Source organism: Schistocerca serialis, chromosome 5, assembly GCF_023864345.2.
Source record: "Schistocerca serialis cubense isolate TAMUIC-IGC-003099 chromosome 5, iqSchSeri2.2, whole genome shotgun sequence".
Taxonomy (NCBI): Eukaryota; Metazoa; Arthropoda; class Insecta; order Orthoptera; family Acrididae; genus Schistocerca; species Schistocerca serialis.
In genome coordinates this window covers 256246644-256268618 of record NC_064642.1, presented here as the reverse complement: position 1 = coordinate 256268618, position 21975 = coordinate 256246644, and the positions used below count along the sequence as shown (strand labels likewise).

General features: G+C 42.7%; 1 protein-coding gene across 1 annotated transcript in view; it reads left to right on the top strand.

The window, feature by feature from the left end:
- LOC126481881 (sodium/potassium/calcium exchanger Nckx30C) overlaps window positions 1–21975 on the top strand; it is a 1430899-nt gene that overhangs the window by 1083166 nt on the left and 325758 nt on the right. The window contains exon 5 of the mRNA XM_050105840.1: window positions 3214–3479. Within this exon, the coding sequence (XP_049961797.1) occupies window positions 3214–3479 (266 nt within the window). The remainder of the gene's footprint in view (window positions 1–3213; window positions 3480–21975) is intronic.

Sequence of the window (21975 nt, the reverse complement as noted above, 5' to 3'; positions counted from 1 at the left end):
TATCTGCCTAGCGTAGAATATTAGTTAATGCCGTAAAACATGCCATACGGGTAGAAAGACGATATCCTACCACCACCGTAAATGAATACTCTATAAGTACCTAAATCGACTCATTCATGTTACTGATTGGTCGTCCGTGGATCGTAAGTAAGGTCTCTTTAAATTTCGTTTCTGGAATTTCTTTCTTTGCACTTTCGTCAAGTAAAAATTTTACGTTTCTACATTTTCCTGCTCAATAAGCCAGAATCGAGAAGTGCTTTATTGTAACCATCCATTAGAAGAATAATGATTGATTGGGTGTTGAAGTTTAGAATTTAAGGAATAATACTGGCAAACGCTCATGTAAACGTGGACTAACTTCCTCGTCATTGCGATACCTCGACATCGCAGTTTCTCGGACGCTGCCACACATGCAGGTTTAACGAGTACAAGTGGCTATGTTTTTATATGTCATACCTTTATATTTACACACATCTCTCTCTCTCTCTTAACAGTATTCCTGCAAACACGTCACATAATTTATTACAACATGTTTTCAGCACGATCGTAACTGCACCACTATGTGGACCACGCCGATCAGTATAAACAATCGTTTTTCGTCGACACATCCATACTTCAACACCTGGCCTTCTGTCCAGGGGAAAATAAGCATTAATGGCTTTCTCTTGCGGCATGTGCTTGGAAGTACCAACCAACTTAAAAGCGTAATACTCATAATAGCTATAGTTATTAGTCTGAAGATGAATTAAATTCTGATGTGATGTTGTTCAGTACACGGTCCTCAGTCACCAAGAGAAATATTTGCACTTACACCCGTTACAACTTGCATACTTTCAATTACGCTAGAATGAGGACATAGCCATCTACCAGGCAGATGAATGAAGCTTATACATGTCTACGGGACACATCAAGCCTTGATATTTGATATCTAAATAAGTTTCTTGATATTGGAAATCACAGCCATAAATTTATCAAAAGACAATTCCTTTTTGTACTTTGGCTGTAATACAACTACAGTTATTACTTTCACACGATCAGGCGGTCTCAGCACTGTGTCATTTTCAAATGCTGAGTCTTAAAATGTACGTCCCTCATTTAACAACTGTTGTAGTACACTGGAAGGAGAACAAGCCTCCATACTCGTCAACGTGTTATTTAAATTGTTAACAAGTATGGAACGTTGTTGTCGTTCCAATCTGTTACAACGGCAGTTGTCTATTTAAATAACGGACGTACATGTTACAGGCAAACATTTGAAAATCACGTATATATGCAGACTGCAGCAACAAATGAAAATTTGTTCCTAGGGAGGGATTCGAAACCGAGTTTCCTGCTCTTTAGGCAAATACGCTAACCACTACAACATCCTAAACCTGGCACAGTCGCTGTGCAGAACTGCACGGCCTACCCTACCATGCCTCCCTGCTCAGTCCAAAATCGCACTCACGCCTCAGCCTATCTGGCATTCCCCTTAAACTAGAACAGCATTGCAGAGGGTTTCCAACTGTAATGGAACGGCACGCCAGCATCGAAAGAACCAGGATCGTGCATGTAACACAGACGTAGGTGCTTTAATCAAATGAAACTATATGGTTCCAGAGTGCTTTTCAAGTCTCAAACGTCTATGACTCCAACATAGAGGCTGAAGCAAAGAATGAAAATAGCACTTCGCCTAACTCTTGTATTAGAATGAATACACTACTGGCCATTAAAATTTCTACACCACGAAGATGACGTGCTACAGACGCGAAATTTTTAACCGACGAGAAGAAGATGTTGTGATATGCAAATGATTAGCTTTTCAGAGCATTCACACAAGGTTGGCGCTGGTGGCGACACCTACAACGTGTAGACATGAGGAAAGTTTCCAACCGATTTCTCATACACAAACAGCAGTTGACCGGCGTTGGTTGGTGAAACGTTGTGATGCCTCGAGTAAGGAGGAGAAATGCGTACCATCACGTTTCCCACTTTGATACAGGTCGGATTGTAGCTTATCGCGATTGCAGTTTATCGTATCGCGACACTGCTACTCGCGTTAGTCGAGATCCAATGACTGTGAGCAGAATATGGAATCGGTGGGTTCAGGAGGGTAATACGGAACGCCGTGCTGGATCCCCAACGGCCTCGTATCACTAGCAGTCGAGATGACAGGCATCTTATCCGCATGGCTGTAACGGATAGTGCAGCCACGTCTCGATCCCTGAGTCAACACGTGGGGACGTTTGCAAGACAACAACCATCTGCACGAACAGTTCGACGACGTTTGGAGCAGCATGGACTGTCAGCTCGGAGACCATGGCTGCGATTACCCTTGACGCTGCATCACAGACAGGAGCGCCTGCGATGGTGTACTCAACGACAAATCTGGATGCAGGAATGGCAAAACGTCATTTTTTCAGATGAATCAAGGTTCTGTTTACAGCATCATAATGGTCGCATCCGTGTTTGGCGACATCGCGGTGAGCGCACGTTCGAAGCGTGTATTCGTCATAACCATACTGGCGTATTACCCGGCGTGATGGCATGGGTTGCCATTGGTTACACCTCTCGGTCACCTCTTGTTCGCATTGACGGCACTTTCAACAGTGGACGTTACATTTCAGTTGTGTTACGACCCGTGGCTCTACCCTTCATTCGATCCCTGTGAAAGCCTACAGTTCAGCAGGATAATGCACGACCGCAGTTGCAGTTCCTGTACGGGCCTTTCTGGATACAGAAAATGTTGGACTGCTGCCCTGGCCAGCACATTCTCCAGATATCTCACCAATTGCAAACGTCTGGTCAATGGTGGCGAGCAACTGGCTCGTCACAATACGCCAGTCACTACTCTTGATGAAATATGGTTTGGTGTTGAAGCTGCATGGGCAGTTGTACCTGTACATGCCATCCAAGCACTGTTTGACTCAATGCCCAGGCGTATCACGGCCGTTATTACGGCCAGAGGTGGTTGTTCTGGGTGCTGTTTTCTCAGGATCTACGCACCCAAATTGCATGAAAATGTAATCACTTGACAGTTCTAATATAATATATTTGTCGAATGAATACCCGTTTATCATCTGCATTTCTTCGTGGTGTAGCAATTTTAATGGCCAGTAGTGCAAATGACTGTGATCTTAATACAGCCGAGATGGAAAATGAAATCATCTTTTGGTATCTGAAACAACTTTTGTTGTTCAGCGCTTCACCCACTGTACGCTTGCGGTGTTGCAGGCAAGGTGGACGAGAAGGCGACGCAGCTGCACGCTATCGCGTCGCTCAAGGTGCTGCTGGACGCGCAGCGGAGCAGCAACGGCGCGGCCACGTCCACGGCGGCCAACCACGTGGCGGCGCAGCAACAGCAGCAGCTGCTCCAGCAGCAGCAGCAGCAGCAACAGCAGCAGCAGCAGCAGCAGCTGCTCGACAAGGACGCGGAGACGCGGCTGCAGGACCAGCCCAATGGCGTCGCCGCGGGCATCGACGACCAGGCCGTCGACACGGTGAGTACCCGCTAGGCGCTATACTTCGTACGGAGAAAGAAGGCGCTGACATTTGTCAGCGTTGTTTCCAGCTATCACCAACGAAGCGTAAAAACCTGCTTGCGGTACCGAGGCTGCGTGGCTAAAAGCCTAGCCGTCTGTGTAGACGAACTCAAAGTGGTATTACGTGACAGGTGGTGGTAGACGTGCCAGGTAGATGCCACAGGTCCTCTCGTATTGTCGGGGCTCTTCGGGCTACAGCTGCGCAGTGTTGTAACAGGGAGTTGAAATTCTACAGCAGGTAGGAGCGGGAAAAGACCCCTCTGTACTTCAGCATGCAAATGACACAGTCACTGGACTTTTTACATAATACATTGAAGTATTGCTATGTTATGTGTAAAAGGTTGCAATATTAAATAGAGAAACAGGGTAATCGCTGCTACTAGCTCTCGTACTCCGCGGAAATTTGCTCCCTTAAGGAATACGGCTGCAGCCTGAATTGTCTTCATACCGTATAACAATTAGAAGCCGTGCATTTAAGAATGTAAAATTCAACCTATCAAACCTTGAGCTAATTTAAATAATTCATAATTCATGACAGTCAGTCGCCTCTACTGAATTATTGCGCAAGGAAACGCTGTAGGATCCGCCATGGATTATAGCTGGACGGAGTAGGGAATGAATTTAAGTTACGGAAAGTGTAACTAGTACTACGGGCAAAATGAACATTTGTTGACTCCGACTTATTGATTAAAATGCTTGTAAATACAATAAAATGTGATGATTCCTGGTTCCTAACACATTTTCAGTTCCGTACTTATAAATCTTAAACCTTGCTTCTGCGTCCCTTCTAAATTCGTGGCTAATGGGGCGACAATGATCAAAGGATGGGTTAACCATAGACGCACTTAGTATCCACATGTAGCACAGAGGTGGTCCTCTGGCCACCAATATCCTCGGATTTAAACTGAGTTGAGAGTCTGTGGGACCGCCTCGAAAGGCGTGGATCCTCAACAGAGGAACCTACGGCGCTGGAGTTGACATGGCTCCACACCCACGGCGGCGCCTTCCAGAACCTCACTGGCTTGCAGCACGTCTCGTAACGGCCCGCGCTGCAAAAGGTGGTCACCCAGGCTCTCGACAGTTGGTCACGTTAGCGTAACTTAGCAGCGTAGATTCTGTTTGTGTGCGATGCAGAGTCTCACCGCAATACAAAGCTTTCTGCATTTACACTTGCATGAAGTGGTTTTACTTCCAGAAGCTTTTCCCGAGCATATGTCAGCCAGCGTCCCTTGAGATACGCCGACTGTTTCAGAAAGATAGTTTGGTTTCACCAAAGACCGTACTTTCTGCATACGTAAATGAAGAACTGCATATCTATTACATTCATTCGCATACAAAATTTTCACTTTTCACTGTTACCTTTTAGATCAAAGTTTTCAGTTGCCTTTCGTAACTGTTTAATGTTCGCTGCGCCGGACACACGACAGACATGCATGGAATAGTTAAATTACGTTAGATACATTTTCGAGCATTCCCAGAGTTGCCGCATTCAACGTTGCCATGCGAAGACGAAGTTCAGCCACATTTGTTGGAATGGGAGCTCACATCGGAGTCTATAGCAAATCCTCATGAAAATAATCAGATATCGTGAAATCAGATGACATTGGAGGCCAGTGGGGTAACGTCAGATCAGTAGGCCCCATACTTCGGCGTATTGTTAAGAAATGCTCAAACATGCAGTTGCGATTACATGGTGCACTGTCATGTAGAAAACTGAAAGGATCCATGTATTCTCACAGTTGTGGCAATAGCCTGACGAACGAACGAGTCAGCACTCTAGCTGCACCAGGCGATCCTAATTGGCAAGTACATTGACCGCCAACTTACAAGTGTCCAAGGATAAACACATCGTTTTGATGCGTAAGCTAAAATCCGCCCCTTGTTATTATCTTCTTTCGTGTAGAAGATAAAGCGTTATGAAAATGAACAAATATTTTCGAGAAACCACGTATTCTACCATCCCGATTAAGCCATGCTAAGGATTGTGGCGTTATTTGTGTATAAGGGTGAATGTCGCCATTAACCGCCGATAACGGTCATAGCTCTGAGGCACTAAACATCGCAGTCGACAATCGCCACTGGAGGGTTGCGCGACTTGTCACATGGGCGAAGCTGTTCGCAGCAACGTGGCCAGGCAGGCAGCTGTGATTCATTCTAGTACAGTCCGTTTCACGAGCTACTATCAATCATGCCGTTCTACTCATTGGATTTCGACGCTGCATTGCAGAGGATCGGTAAAAAAGCAATGCCTCCTTTTTATTATTTGCCGAGAATTTCAAATGCAACAACATAAGTTGAAAACCACAACATTGACGATTAATTTGTGACTTTTCAATACAATCTCCGTCTACTTCCACAATTTTGGTCCATCTTTTATAAAGATTATGGATTCCGGTGTATCAAAGCCGGTCCTGCTTCGGAAGCCATTGACGTACGGACGATTTTACGAGCTCCTCATCTTCATAGTGAATCCTGCGATGATATTCTTTTAGCGGCACGAACAGATGGAAGTCTGATGGTACCAGATCTGGGTTGTATGGTGGACGACGCAAACGTCCCTGTCAATTTTCACGATCTCTTCAGTGGTGTGACGACTGTTGTGCAGTATCGCATTGTTATGCAAAAGAAGAACATCCGCCATAGCTTTTGTTGAGACTCGCTAGAGAGTGCCTTAAGCTGTTTAAGGGTTACGACGTTCTGGGCAGAGTTTATTGTGCGTCCCTGGTCCAAAAAGTGAACCGCAGTCACACACACTGCAGTCACCGGCCCGCCTCTCCGCATTTCCTCAGCCAGCGGTTTTTGCCTTTCAGTTTCGATACACTGTCGAACCATTCGTCTAAGAGTGCTGATATCTACTGCTGCGTCACCATACACATTTTTCAGTCTTTCATAAATGCGAATGAGCGTTTCAACTTTGAAGCATTCAAGAATTCTATCATTGAACTCTGTCTTACATGAACATCGATGTCGGCCATTTTACAAGCGACTGCAGTAATGGCATCATTTGAGGCAGAAAGTTATTGCTGCAGTGGATTGGTGACGGAGTTTCGCCGAATTCAATTCGTTCACTTAACAAAATTTATTTAAGGAGAAAAAACGTAGGAGGCAGTACTTTTCACTGGTTCTCGTGCCTGCACTTTCTTGCTCTCCAAAATCTGGCTTTGTTTACTGATTACGCATTCATATCTGGAGTGGGTAGAAATAATAAAATGTTTGCAAACCTATGTATACTACGCTCGTTCAGTTACGCGAGTCCTTGGAGATCACATACAGCTCTAGTCTATCGTCTTTATTATCGAAGTAAATTGCTTCCTGTACAGCGTTATAGCAGAAAACATTTTTCCGTCCGACGAGACAGGTATAAACGTGTTATACTAGGGCTAATCGGAAAGTAAGTTCCGATTGATCTCGAAGTGGAAACCACAGTGATACTCAGAAATATTTTATCTGCAACAGTTAGCTACAGTTTCCGGCCACTGCTCTACATAGTCACCACTCCAACTTAGACATTTGTCGTAGCGTTGTAACAACTTTCCAATACCCTCGTCATAGAAGGCAGCCGCCTATGCTTCCCGCCAATTCTCTACGCTCACCTATAGCTCGTTGTCTGTGCGAAAATGTTGTCTTCATAGCCAGTAGTTAATGTGAACAGAGATGAAACACAGAGGGAGCCAATTATCGGCTATAGTGCGGGTGATCAAACGCTTTCCATAGAAAACGCTGCAGGAGCATTTTCATTGCCCCTGCAGATTTGGGCTTAATAACATCAGGCTAAATTTCGCACCAGGACCTCATACTTGGCGGGAGACATTAGTTTCTACGCATATTTATGTGCTCACCATGTGCTCAGAATTGAAAAGAGCAAAGTGATGCAACTGACAGGCGTACTAGAGACACTGTCGAACACATACGTGCAAAGCTTTATTAGATTTTCAAAATGGTTTCCATTTCTTGACCGATCGGAACTTACATTCCGAATATCCCTCGTACATAGCTACTGCGTTGGTGAGGCCGTAATCCTGTCAATACTATGAGCGGAGTGGCCTGGCGTTTCACGAGTCTGGGATGTCGTCAGGTTTGTACCCGCCGTCAGTGTGACAGACGAGTGCAGGGGGATAAAGATTCGTAAAATCAGACCACAGGCACTCCATTTCCGAGATGTGAGGGCTTTCCATGTGCCACTTTCTCAAGGACGCACCGCTAAGTTCCTGGATCAGAGTAAAACGGCAACCGCGAGAGTCTACTGGGTAGAAACAGGTTTAGGCCAGCAACTGTAGCTCCAAATGAAGGTTTCGTGGCGTTTCTGTGGGCCCTCTCTAATAGACGGTTACTGCTAAATATACTGAATAGGCAATGTCATGCAGGATCTAAAGGTCAACCTTGGTAGTAAGACCACTTTTTAGTGTGTGGGGGAACAAACAAGCAGTTGGTAGCAGGTCCATCCCCCTTTAGTGGGAGGTTTTCACGAATTATATTGAATAAGTGACTGTTATGGGGATTGCTGTAGTGGAGGGTTACTACAAAATATACTGAAAGATAGTCCCAGATTGGTCCAACGTTTAGGGTAATTTGGCAGAGACATCATTTGAGTGGTCTGGATAAGTTCGTTAACGTGGGACTCTCTAGTAACTAAGTGCCATTCGCTCGTGGGTCTGACCACGAAGAAACGCTGTCAACTGCATGGCAATCACCCTTAAAAGTTGCCCACTATGTAGCAAATTAGTCTGCTACTCGATTACGGTCTTACGATCTTGCACAGTCCACCAGTCGTCCTTATTGTGCTCATGGCCTGAAGGTGGTCTAAATTACTCGTATTTACTTAAACCGTTTGCCAACCAAAATAAACATACGTTGCGATCTGGGATGTTTTACTAAAATTTTTTGAAAAATTTTACATCGATCGCTGTTCACTCTCCACTGAAAGAATGCTTTCTAAAATTTTAAATTCTTTTGCTACTCAAATTTTGAAATCATTGATTCATTGGTCAACACTGGAACATTTCTGGTTTGTACACTTTTGGTTGGTGAGCAAACGAAAAACAAAAAATTCGATGTTCAACTTGCTATCTCTTTTGTTCCTTTGCTTGACACTTCGATATACTACATATAAACTAATTAAATGAATAAGTTGTGCACAATTAACTCTTGTACGTTCTCGTTAAGAATTCATTAAAAAATTTGGTCCGAGAGAAGTGTCAAGTAAAATACTCAACATCCATCGATCAGAAGTATTTTATGGAGGTGGTGCTGTAGAACTGCATTATGCAGGACACAGCGCTATCAAGATATTTTATTAGAGAATATCGATTTCGGTCTAGAATCAGACCCTCTTCGGGTCTATTCTACGAAAGAAGAACAAAAACACATGTAGCAAAGTGTTTAATATTAAAGTTTGTAGTTATTACGTGAAAAGACATTAAATTTATCACGTTTTATATCACTATATAAAGTTCTTACATAAAAATCTTAGCTATGCATTTGCGTAACTGGAATAACAATTATGAGACGTACATTGATCCATGACTAATAGCAGCTTTATATAGCTAACATATATATCCATTTAACCTCATAGACCTTTGTGTGTGGTAATCTCACGCACCGAATAAGGTAGGTCAAAGATTATGCAGTGGAGCATTTATGACACTGTAAAGATATACCAACTATTGATTAGACCGATTGTCAATACAGCATAGATGTTAACATAACACATAATTCATGTGTAATACTAAGATCTACGTCGTATTGACAATCGGACACGAAGATTGTCCTGAAGATGGTTTGATTATAGACCGAAACCGATAATACAGTTCTTAACAATCATCGATTAGTTGAAGGAAATTTAAAAACTCGCATCATTTCCTTGGGTGTGGTACTTACTATGGCATATTGTACGTCGACCTGGGAGTGAGAATCGGCTAGGCTGGTTTCATCTCGGATTTCTGTTATAAGTGGCGGGCTTTGAGTTGTGTAGAACGGTTCGACGCGACGCACAGTTCCTTCAATAGCAAGTATAATCTCTCTCCTCCCCGTGTTGGCGACGAAGGCCGTTCCGCGAGCGAAATCCGAGCCGAAATTGCAATCTGGTGGCGCTGCTTTCCTGGGCCGCTGAGCCCGGCGCGATGGCTCGCGTTTGCACAAATAGGATTTCGGCAGCGGCGTAACCCTCAGCAGAGCACAAAATGTCACTTCTGGAAGTGTGTCACACACCGAAAGCGTGCTCCTGATAGTAAACGGATGGGTTCACACAAATAATTCTCATTTCCCCAGCCATCAATTCAGCGCGTTCGTTCTTCCTTAGGTGAAGTCATTATCAAGATGATGTCACTTCGTTTCTTTTGCGTGGCTTTCAAAATGCCGGTAAAAAAAGGAAGGCTTTTGCACGAAACAAGAAAAAATCATAATAGCTTCTCACGAAGAACAGTTTTAAGAGGGACTGCAAGATATAGTTCGCTATTCCTCCAGGTACTCATTAACCTGCGAGGAAAAAAAAGAAAAAAACATTCGTGGCCTGACAGTGTGAGAATGCGTTTATTTTATGAAGTATCACTTTTTAAATTAATGAACTTTGCACGACGTTTTACCATTGCGTAATTTCCATCCCTCAAGCTCGTTTTTATAGGGTCTGCTATGATCTCTTCGTTGGCGTACAATTTTTTTTTTAAATTCCTTCAGGTGTGAGAATAGGTGGAAATCACAGGATTCCAAATCTAATTAATAAACCCAATTTTCAAACAATCCCTACTTCACATTCTTAGTTTTGTCTTTTCTGAAGCATCTTTGTTGGCATGTGTATTGTCTTCGTGAAAGGTAACTTTTTTTTATTTTTCAGTCCAGGCGATTTTTCGTGTATTTTTTCATATAGTTGGTGCAGAATACTGCGCAACAACACAAATTATTGGTTGACCATTCGTAACGCAGTCAGTAGGAGTTTCCCCTTTAGAATCCCACATGAAATCACTACTTCTCGTTCTTGACCTGTATCTGTGGTCCCAAGTCTCACCTACAATAAATATCTGTGGCCCAAACATGAGAAATTCATTTTCCACAAAATGCTGTTGGGCTTGCATCTGCGTGGTTTTGAAATACAACTAACAAGTATAAAACTTATATTCCTATTGTTTTTACAGTGGCCCTCTTCAGAACGACTAAAATGCAGAGCACATCTGTTAAAACAATCGTAACCGTGGTTGTGTACTTCTTTTTAGTGTTTCGAAATTACACTACTTTATGCCCAAAAGATCTTTATTGAAATTGACTCTGGCCGTGAATGCCTACGCAATTACATGGGAAATTCAACTTTGCTCAACACTCAACAATTGTAGAAAGCATCTTCTACCAAGTTATTCTATTGTTAATTATGTATGTAAATTGTACCATAATTTTTCTTTTGATATTTCCATGACGTCAGCTATTTCATACCCCTCTAATCGTCAGGCTTCCAGTAATGCATCCTGGACTTCTCTGCTTTTTCATCTGTTATTGTGATTCCGGGAAGTACTTCACATGGCTTACATTGAAGAGAAATACCAACTCTTTTTAGTCCTGTTACCAATTTCTTAACTTTTGAAAGAACAGACACTCTAGAAGCCTTCACTAAATTAAATTAATTTCCATTACCGGGTAAATCTGCCCAATACTTCATTGTGTAACGTGTTTCAACTTAGGAACGAACATGTACACCAAAATTACCTCTTTGCTAATCACTGAATTTTTTACTGTGTCTTCGCGCGCTGTACTTTACAGATTGACAGACATAGGCTCAAGCAGTTGAATAATGCCCTGTTTTCTTAGACAGCAGTGATTGATTCATCTAAACTTTTAGCGATGATGGAGGAGGGTAAATGTATCAAGCTTAGATAAGGGACCCAGTCGAAAGTTATAAGCGAAAATCGTTCTGATACCACTGAAAGTGGAATACTGCGAAGACTGTAGGATAGGCAACTTTCAGAGCAATTGGCACTTCTTCAGCAGAAGATATGGCTTTCACAGTACCCAAGATGAAAAGTGCCCATTGCTCTTAACGTATGCATTTCAGATCACATCTTTACAGGACATTTCTTCTTGTTCTGGTCCCTTCTACAACCTCTGAATGTTTCAAGTCCCACAATCATAGCAACAACAGTACCGGTGCATGTAATTACTCAAATTGACACCCTTCTCCATCATCGCTGAAAGTTTCTAACGTCATCACGGAATCACCGTGCAGAAGGAGTGCAAATTCAGTTGGTCAGAGCGTGTGGCACGAAATCGGAGGTAGGCATTTAGAAGAAACAAAAACGATTTACTCAAATGCTCGAAACATAAATCGAGACTTGAGCAACTATTCTGATAATGCATACAGTGTCTGTCACACATGGCTCGGAAGCATTCACTGACAGTATATAATGAAATATTTAGATCAACCTTTGTGCCAAAAATAGCTTCGGCTTTATACAGTTACTTAATTCGAGACTGCTAATGTGGTGTGCCGAGAGTGCCGTGACGATCTGGTAGCGACACACTACGTAGTGTTTTCTAGTCAGACTGCTAGCCTAATTACTGAAGTCATCTCCAGTTGTTTTCTTTTTCATGTATTACAAATCACTTTTTTCGAAAACAGATCAGACAAAGAAATATCCATATCCTGAAGACAGGTCGTTTCAGAGAAACATCAGCTACAAGTCGTACTCTCTGCTACAAGTAGCAATAGTCCCGGTTGTATGATGGTAACGTTAGGTTAACGAAGAGTCTTGTAAGACGATCGTCACTTGTAACGTATTATGCCTTAGCCTCACAGCGTTCAGGACTTCCGTGCAATACTTATACTGGTTCCGTCACTGTCTTAACTAATGAGGAGACAATACTGCATTTGGATTTTTCTAATTTTATATATTTATGACATGTGAACTTCAGAATTCAAATGTCAATCAACCAACGCAACTCTCAGAACTTTACGCAAAAATCGACTCTGAAAATTTTCTAGGAACATTAACTCACTATAGTTAAGCCGATCTTTCTGAGTGGGCTGTGTAGCTAACTCGGTAGCGTTGTACAATGATAGTCGGATAATCAATAGGTCGCTGGTTCCAATAGCGCTGTGGTCTTCTGTCTCTTTCCGTTCCGTTCGAATACCTACATCGTTTCAATACAAAATTCATCAAATATGTGCTACATAACAAGTATCTAACAACCATTTTTCATGACAAATCCATGTCCTCTTGTTTCTAATTACATACCGCACGTATTACAAATATGTGCATAAATTCTTCATAATTGATACTCTATAAAGTATTGTTAATAAATATTGTTCGGATTAAAAAATATTAGACTGATGAACCAAAACATTATGACCTCCTGCTTAATAGCTTGTCTGTCCGTCTTTAGAACGAAATTAATCACTGAATCTGTGCATCAGAGATTTGAAAGTTTGTTGGTAGGTTTGTGGAGGTATGTGGCATTAGATTTCTACGCACAGGTCATGCAAACCGTTTAAATAATGGGCCGCTGATTTGCGTAGGCAGTATGGTGCCCGATAGCGACCTATATGGTTTCCATAGAATTTACAACAAGTGAACTTGATCGCCATCAGCTTCAGTTCACTATAATGCTCCTCAAATCACTATAGCACGGCTCTGGCTCCGAGACACGGATAATTATATTGCTGAAAGATGACATCGCCGTCGGGAAAGACATCAAGTACGAAGGGATGCAGGTGATTCGCAGCTGTCAGCGTGTCTTCGATTACTACCCCGGGTCCACTGCAAGCGCAGGAAACTGTCTCCCTTAGCATAATACTGCTCCCACCGGCCTGCGACCGTGGCGCGCTGCACTTTCCGAGCCAGCGTTCACCTCGATGACGGCGTTCATGGAGACGACCACAGACCTGTAGCAGCAAAAACGTGATTCATCTGAGGAGCCGATACATTTCCATTGGTGGACGCTCGAACCCCAAGGGACCCTTGGGGTTCGAGCGTCCACCAATGGAAATGTATCGGCTCCTCAGATGAATCACGTCGTTGGGTCGAGATGTGAACTAATAGGGGTGGTCTGCTGCGGAACTCCATGTTCGACAACAGTGTGCTCCGAAACACTTGCAGGTGCGCCAGCGTTGTGAGCTTTCGTCAGGGATGCCACAGATCACGGCCTTTACTACTTTACAGAGCAAAAAAGCCGCCAAACCCCACGTCCTGTGAAGATTCGGGGGGGTCTACCTATTAAGCGCCGAGCAGTAGTTTCACTGTCATTCTACATCTTTCCCTAGATGCTCACAACAGTAGCAAATGAACATTCGACCAGCTTCGTCGTTTCTAGCTGCCCTTTGTCAAAGTCGCTTATCTCAATGGATTTCTAAATTTTCAGCCGATATCCTTGCTAAGGAGATCCCCCGTCCGTGTCTGCTCCGTTTACGTACTTTTGTTACCGCGTCACGCTACCAGGCGGCATCCATCGTCTGGTTGGGTAGTGCTCATATGTTTTGGCTTATCAGTGCACACATTTTTCATAAAAAATAATAATCATAATTGTGTTAATTAGCATACAGTTGATGGATTTGGTATTAAAATGATGTAGATAACCGAGTTGAACTAACAAAATGAAATGAGAGAAAATATCAAAGCGAGCCACGCTCCAGCGTTACCGGGTGAGCCACGTGACCCATCATAAACAATGGCTTCAGCTTAGAGAAGTTTCCTCGGAAATCGAAGTAGATTTTCTCTAGAATTTTGAGAGTTAGGTATACCTTTGGCGATTGATATTTCAGGTCTGCAACTTCAAGTACCTCAAACATAAAAAATTACCAAAATCCGATTAGAGAGTGGTCCTCTTGTAAGTCAGATCCAAATGCTTGGTATGCTGTCACTCTTCCTTTCAGTTCTGACTGATCGACCATTAGTAATCCAAACAGTGAGTTGTGGAACTGCTGGAAAGCAGTTACAGGCAGCTGATGTGAGGAAACTGAATCGTTTGACACCTCCCTGTGCACATATCGGGTCACTGAAAAAGAGTCTCGTCGTCACATTTAGTGTGCAACCGGAATTGTCAGTTTTAGCAGATGCAAATCGTTGTCATAGAAGAAAGCATTAATTGTCTAGGCTATTTTGACATTTCACAAAAACATTATGTTCTTGCGAAATGTCAAAGTACTGATACAAACTTGCAGTTCAAAGGCGGATGAGCAACTCGTGCCCCTACATGTCTCCAATCAGAAAAACATACTAACAACAAAAATGAGTTAACGTTCAGTGCAGTCTTCCCAAATTTCACTTTTGCCATGCACTGGCAATGAGATCTGATGAGTAGGGAAAGACACTTGTTTCATCCTCGTCCGCAATCACCTTCTCGTCCTGAATTGCTTATGTGAGATACGAATCCAGCAGAAGCAAGAACATTCCGGAAACTAACCCATTCCATTGTCATTTCGTGGCATTAATGCACTGCGAGAGACGCTAGTGGAGAGGACAATCCGAGATGAAACTTGGCGCCGAGACGGCATCTCGGAAGAGTCGACGCCGTAAAATGCGCCGGAATTTATCGTTTGACAGATATGACACCATAAAAATTATTTTGAACAATTAGTTCAGAAGCCCATTCGAAGTGTAAATGATTGCGAAAACATACTTGACCTCTTAGCAACAAACAATCCTAACCAGATGGGGAGCATCATGACGGATATAAGGACTAGTGACCAAAAGACTGTTGTTGCAAGACTGAATACTGTAACAACCAAACCCATCTAAAATAAACACAAAGTACATATGTTTAAGAAATCAAATGAAAATTCGCTTGACACCTTTCTAAGGGACAGTCTCCACTCCTGATCTACACAAGTGTAAACCAGATGTTGCTTGAGTTCAAAGAAACAGTTCCGATTGCAGTTGAGAAATATACACCAAATAAAATAATAGGGGGTGGTACTGATCTTCCACGGTACTCGAAAAGGGGTGAGAACACTTTTGCCGAAGCAACAAAAAAGTATGCCAAATTTACAAGAACGCAAAATCTCCAAGTTTGGTGAAGTTTTACGGAAGCACGAAATATAGAGCGATCTTCAATGCGAGATACCTTTAACAGCTTCCATAGAGAAACTTTGTCTCGAAATCTCGCGGAAGGCCTAGAGACATTCTCTGTAAGTCCATCTTTATACGTGATGGCTGTGGAACCTCGCTGTTCAGCACGAAATGTCAAACAAAAAGTATCTTCAGAGATATATATTTTCAATTTTATAAAAATAAAATAAAACTATAAATATAGACGGATGAAGGTGTTTACAAAGAGATTCTGGTCATTTGTAAATTACACCAGCAGAAAGACGAAACCAGTACCTTCAAAGTGCGATAAGAAGGATGATGTCACTGATGACAATGCCACTAAAACAGAGTTACTAAACGCGGTTCACGAAACTCCTTCATCAAAGAACATGAAGTGAATATTCCAAAATTCGAATCGAGAACAACTACCAGCACGAGTAACTTAGAAACACGTATCGTGGGTGTAATGAAGCAGCTTAAATCACTTAATAAAGGGAAGGGCTCCGGTTCAGATCGTATACGAGTCAGGTTCCTTTCAGAGTATACTGATACAGTAGCTCTACACATATCAATTATATCAAACCACTCGCTCTTTGAAAGATCTGTACGAAAGACTTGGAAGTTATACAAGTCACCCCAATAATCAAGAAAGGAAATAGGCGTAGCCCGATGAATTACAGGCCCATATCATTAACGTCGATTTGCAGTAGGATTTTGGAACATACACTGTGTTCGAACATTTTAAATTATCTCAAAGAAAACGATTTATTGACAAATGGCATGGATTCAAAAATTATTGTTCCTGTGAACGTTCCGCCTACAGTAAACATACAGAATCATATTTGCTGTCGAATGGGTGGGCTAGTGGTAGGTGCCTGCGCTTAAACTTCGATTCTCTGTACCGTCGTTGGATGAAATTTTCAGACACAGGTTCCTGTCATCGATTTGCTTCTCAAGACATCCTCTACAACCCTTCCAAGTTTGTCGTGGCACTTCTTGGACACTCTGTATAACTAGGAACGACTTTTACATCGTTTCTCCAAATGCAATCCAAGTTCTGCTCCCCAGCTGTGGTCTCTTCCTGCAGAGACGCTACAAACTGTAACTGGGAATGTCCACTCACACCGCTTCCCCTTTATTTACTTTTGTATTTATTTATTTGAGTCATCAGTATAATTAGTTTTCATCAGTCTTCTGACTGGTGTGATGCGACCCGCCACGAAATCTTCTCCATTGTCAACCACCCCTTCCATCTCAGAGTAGCTATTGCAAGCTACGTCCTCAATTACTTACTGGAGATACTCTAATCTCTGTCTCCCTCTACAGCTTTTTCCCTCTACTACAATGGAAGTTATCACGCGATGTCCTAACAGAGTTCCTATCATCGTGTATCTTCTTCTTGTCAGCGTTTTCCATGTGTTTCTTTCCTCGCAGATTCTGCGGATATCCTCATTGTCAGTCCGAAGAATTTTTAACGTTCATCTGTAGCACCATACCTCAAAGGCTTTGATTTTCTTGCATTACGGTTTCTCCACATTGTATGACTCACTACCACACAATGCTGTGCTCCAAACGAACATTCTCAGACCTTTCTACCTCAAATTAAGGGCTACATTTGATACTTGTAGATTTCGTTCGGCCAGCAATGACCTTTTTGCCAGTGCTAATTTGCTTTTTAATCGTCCTTGTTCCATCCGTCATGGGTTATTTTGCTGCCTACTATCTACTTTTGTGATCCCCACTGTCCGCCCCAGTAGCTGAGTGGTCAGCGTGACGGATTGCCGTCCTCTGGGCCCGGGTTCGATTCCCGGCTGGGTCGGAGATTTTCTCCGCTCAGGGACTGGGTGTTGTGTTGTGTTCATCATCATTTCATCCCCATCCGGCGTGCAGGTCGCCCAATGTGGCGCCGAATGTAATAAGACCTGCGATATGGCGGCCGGACCTGCCCCGCGAGGGGCCTCCCGGCCAATGACGCCAAACGCTCATTTCCATTTGATCCCCACTCCTGATGTTAAGTTTCTTGCTATTCTTATTTCTGCTACTACCATTACTTCCGTCTTCGTTCCATTTCTCTTAATACATATTCTGTAATCATTAGACTGTTCATTCCATTCATCACATCCTGTAATTCTTCTTCACTTTCACTCAGTATGTTAATGACACCAGTGAATCTTATCACTCACATAATTTCACTTTGAACTTTAATCCCACGCATTTCAAATTTTCTTTTATTTTCGTCATTGCTTCTTCAATGTATAGACTGAGCAGTTCAGGCGAAATACTGCACCCTTTTGTGCTAGATCCTTTTTAACTTGAGCACTTTATTCTTGCTCTTCCAGTCTTACTGTATCTTCATGGCTCTTGTACGTATAGTGTATTACCCTACTTTCTATATAACTTACTCCTAATTTTCTAAGAATTTCCAATGTCTTGCAACATTTTACACTGTCAAACGCATTTTCCGTGTCGATGAATGCTAGGAGCATGCCCTGCATTTCCTTCGGCCTTCCTTCCATTATCATGCGCAACGTCAGAATTGCCCATCTAGTGGCGATGACTTCGGCTTTAGAAAAGGCTAAAGCCAAACTGATCGTTATCTAACCGATGTTCAGTTTACTTTTCGAATCTCCTATATAATTATTTATCAACAGCTTGGATCTATGAGCTGTTAACTTTATTGTGCGATATTTTTTGCACTTATCTGCCCATGCTGTCTTCAGGATTGTATGGATGATATTTTTCCGAAAGTTTGCTGGAATCACCAGTCTTATACATCCTACACACAAACTTGAATTGACCTTTAGTTGCCAATTTCCCCAAAGATTTTAGAAATTCCGAAGGATTGCTATGTGTCTTCTTGCTTTATTTGATCTCAAGTCGTCGGAAGCTCTTTTAAATCTACATCTACATCTACATGGATACTCTGCAAATCACATTTAAGTGCCTGGCAGAGGGTTCATCGAACCACCTTCACAATTCTCTGTTATTCCAATCTCGTATGGCGCGAGGAAAGAATGAAAGCCTATATCTTTCCGTACGAGCTCTGATTTCCCTTATTTTACAGTGGTGATCGTTCCGCCCTATGTAGGTCGGTGTCAACAAAATATTTTCGCATTCGGAGGAGAAAGTTGTTGATTTGAATTTCGTGAGAAGATTCCGTCGCAACGAAAAACTCCTTTCTTCTAATGATATCCAGCCCAAATCCCGTATCATTTGTGTGACACTCTCTGTCCCATATTTCTCGATAATACAAAACGTGCTGCCTTTCTTTGAACTTTTTCGATGTACTTCGATAGCCCTATCTCGTAAGGATCCCACACCGCGCAGCAGTATTCTAAAAGAGGACGGACAAGCTAGTGTTGGCAGTCTCCTTAGTAGGTCTGTTACATTTTCTAAGTGTCTTACCAATAAAGCGCAGGCTTTGGTTAGCCTTCCCCACAACATTTTCTTTGTGTTCTTTCCAATTTACGTTGTTCGTAATTGTAATACCTAGGTATTTAGTTGAATTTACGGCTTTTAGATTACACTGATTTATCGTGTAACCGAAGTTTAACGAGTTCCTTTTAGTCCTCATGTTGATTCTGATTCTAATACTGAATCCCCTACCTCTTCCCTGTGCACTCCTGTTTCTTCTCCTATCACATCATCAGAAAAGTCTTCCCCCATCATGGAGGCCTTCAATGTACTCTTTCCACCTATCTGCTCTCTCTTCTGTATTTAACAGTGGAATTCCCATTGCTTCCCCTGAGATCATCACATACCTGTGCTTTCTCTCTCTCTCTCTCTCTCTCTCTCTCTCTCTCTCTCCTCACAAGCTGATGCCTTCATTCTTCATTTCATCTAGATGCACTCTTTCTGCATGCTCTACTAATTTCTCAAATGACGCATCACATTTTCAATTTCTTTAAATCTCACTCTCTCCCATTACAATACTGATTGTTCGCATTTACGTATATTCTCATTTCTAACCAATATGTAGTACTGACACCACATGCCACTCTTCGTGTTCTTGTATTAATATTCTTCTCTGTAGTGTCAAGCACCTCTCTAATTAAAGCGGGTAGTTTCGGTATAACAGGTTTCAAGTAACCGTATCCATTTCGCAGCGTTGTTTCCTCAACGGCTCCCAGTGACAAGCGGCGCTGTTGCGCTTAAGCTGAAACAGGCAGGGGCCAGTAATCCTCGCATCGCAGAGTTTGACGGCGGCTGCGGCTGACAGGTGCGGCCCGCGAGCGCACTTCACGACAGGGCAATCAGCCTCGGCAATTAGGCGGCGTGTCGCTGCCGCTGACGCTGACGTAGCGCCGGTGGTGGTGGTGGTGCTCCAGCAGAGTGCGAATGTGCCGTGCCGAGGCGCGGCGAACAGAGCCGCCGTATCGATCACAAGTCGCACCACCAGCCCCGGGGCAGGCCTGGTGTCACCGCTTTGGTCGTCTCCAGTAGCGAGCTCTGACCATACTGCACTGAATCATTCCGATCTATAAGCTAGATGAAGATAACGAGCACATCGAAATCTAACTTACCTCGCGTAACGGTTTTTATTTCAGTTAGTTTCTCGGAGGGTGCCAACGGCCTTGCCGCACTGGTAACCCCGACTCCCGTCAGATTACTGAAGTTAAGCGCTGTCGGGGTGGGCTAGCACTTGGACGGGTGACCATCCGGTCTGCCGAGCGCTGTTGGCAAGTGGGGTGCACTCAGCCCTTGTGAGGCAAACTGAAGAGCTACTTGATTGAGAAATAGCGGCTACGGTCTCGTAAACTGACATACGGCCGGCAGAGCGGTATGCTGACCACATGACCCTATCTCCGCATCCATGACGCCTCTGGGCTGAGGATGACACGGCTTCAGGTCGGTACCGTTGGGCCTTCCAAGGCCTGTTCGGCCGTAGTTTAGTACACGCTTCTTCAGCCATGTTCACATTTTTTTATTATTATTAACTCGGCCAGATTATGGCCTTCAGGCCCTCTCTCACAACGAACACACACCAAAAATATTACAAAATTTTTTCAGTTTCTATGCATGCTTGTGGTTTCAGTTATGTGTATCTGGTATATTCTTGCGAGAATAATTATAATTAACAGCCCAAATAATTAAAGGGAGCAATAAAAATAATACCATACCAATTGTTTAGCACTCCTGGGGATGTGTTTAACATAGAATCTTATAAGAAAGAGCAGACAGTTTCAATTGAGAATTCTAGATCCACATCTACATGATTACTCTGCAGTTCACAATTGAGTGACAGACAGAGGGTTCATCCAACCACTTTCAAGCTATTTCTCTACATTCCACTCTCGAACAGCCCAAAAAGAAAACGAACACTTAAATGTTTCAGAGCTAGCTCAAATTTCTCTTAATTTATCGTGATGATCATTCCTTTCTTTGTAGATGAGCGACAACAAAATATTTTCGCTCTCTGAGGCCATACTTCAGTTTCATGAAAATATCCTACCGCAATTAAAATCGTCTTTGTTTTAATGATTACCACCCTAATTCGCGTATCGCACCTATAGCACTCTCTCCCCTGGTCCGCGATAATACAAAACTAGCTGCCCTTCTTTGAACTCTTTCGATGTCGTCCGTCGATCCTCTCTGGTAATAATCCCACACTCCACAGTAATACTCCAGAAGAGGTGTGCAAGTGTAGTGTAAGCACTCTCTTTGATTCACCTGTTGTATTTTCTAAGTGTTCTACCAATAAATCGTAGTCTTTGGTTTGCTTTCTCCACAACGTTGTCTATATAACCATTGTAATTTAAGTTACTCATAACTGTAATCCCAAAGTATTTAGTTGATTTTAAATCCTTTAGATATGTGTGTTTTATCCTGTAAACGAAATTTAGCGAATTTCTTTTACTACTCATGTCAATGACTTCACACTTTTGATTATTTAGAGTCAATTTTCACTTTTGGTACCCTGAAGATGTCTTGTCTAAATCGTTTAGCAATTTATTTTGATGATCTGATGACCTTATAAGACAGTAAACATCATCTACAAACAATCTAAGGGAACTGCTCAGATTGTCTCCTAAATCGTTTATGTAGCTCAGGAACAGCTGATGACCTATAACACTTCCTTGAGTAATGTCATATATTACTTCTGTTTTACTCAGTGACTTTCCGGCTATTGCTACGCACTGTGACCTTTCTGACAGGAAATAAGGAATCTAGCCGCACAACTGAGACGATGCTCCATAGTTACGCAATTTAATTAGAAGTCGCCTGTGAGGAACGGTGTCAAAAGCTGTCTGGAAATCTAAAAATATGGAATCCAGTTGTCATCCCCTGACGATAGCACTCACTACTTCGTCAGAATAATGAGCTAGTTGTGTTTCACAAGAACTTTTATTTCTGAAGCCTTGCTGGCTGTTTGTCAATAAATCGTTTTCTTCGGTAATTCATAATATTCGAACACAGTATACGCTCGAAAATTCTCCTGCAAATTCACG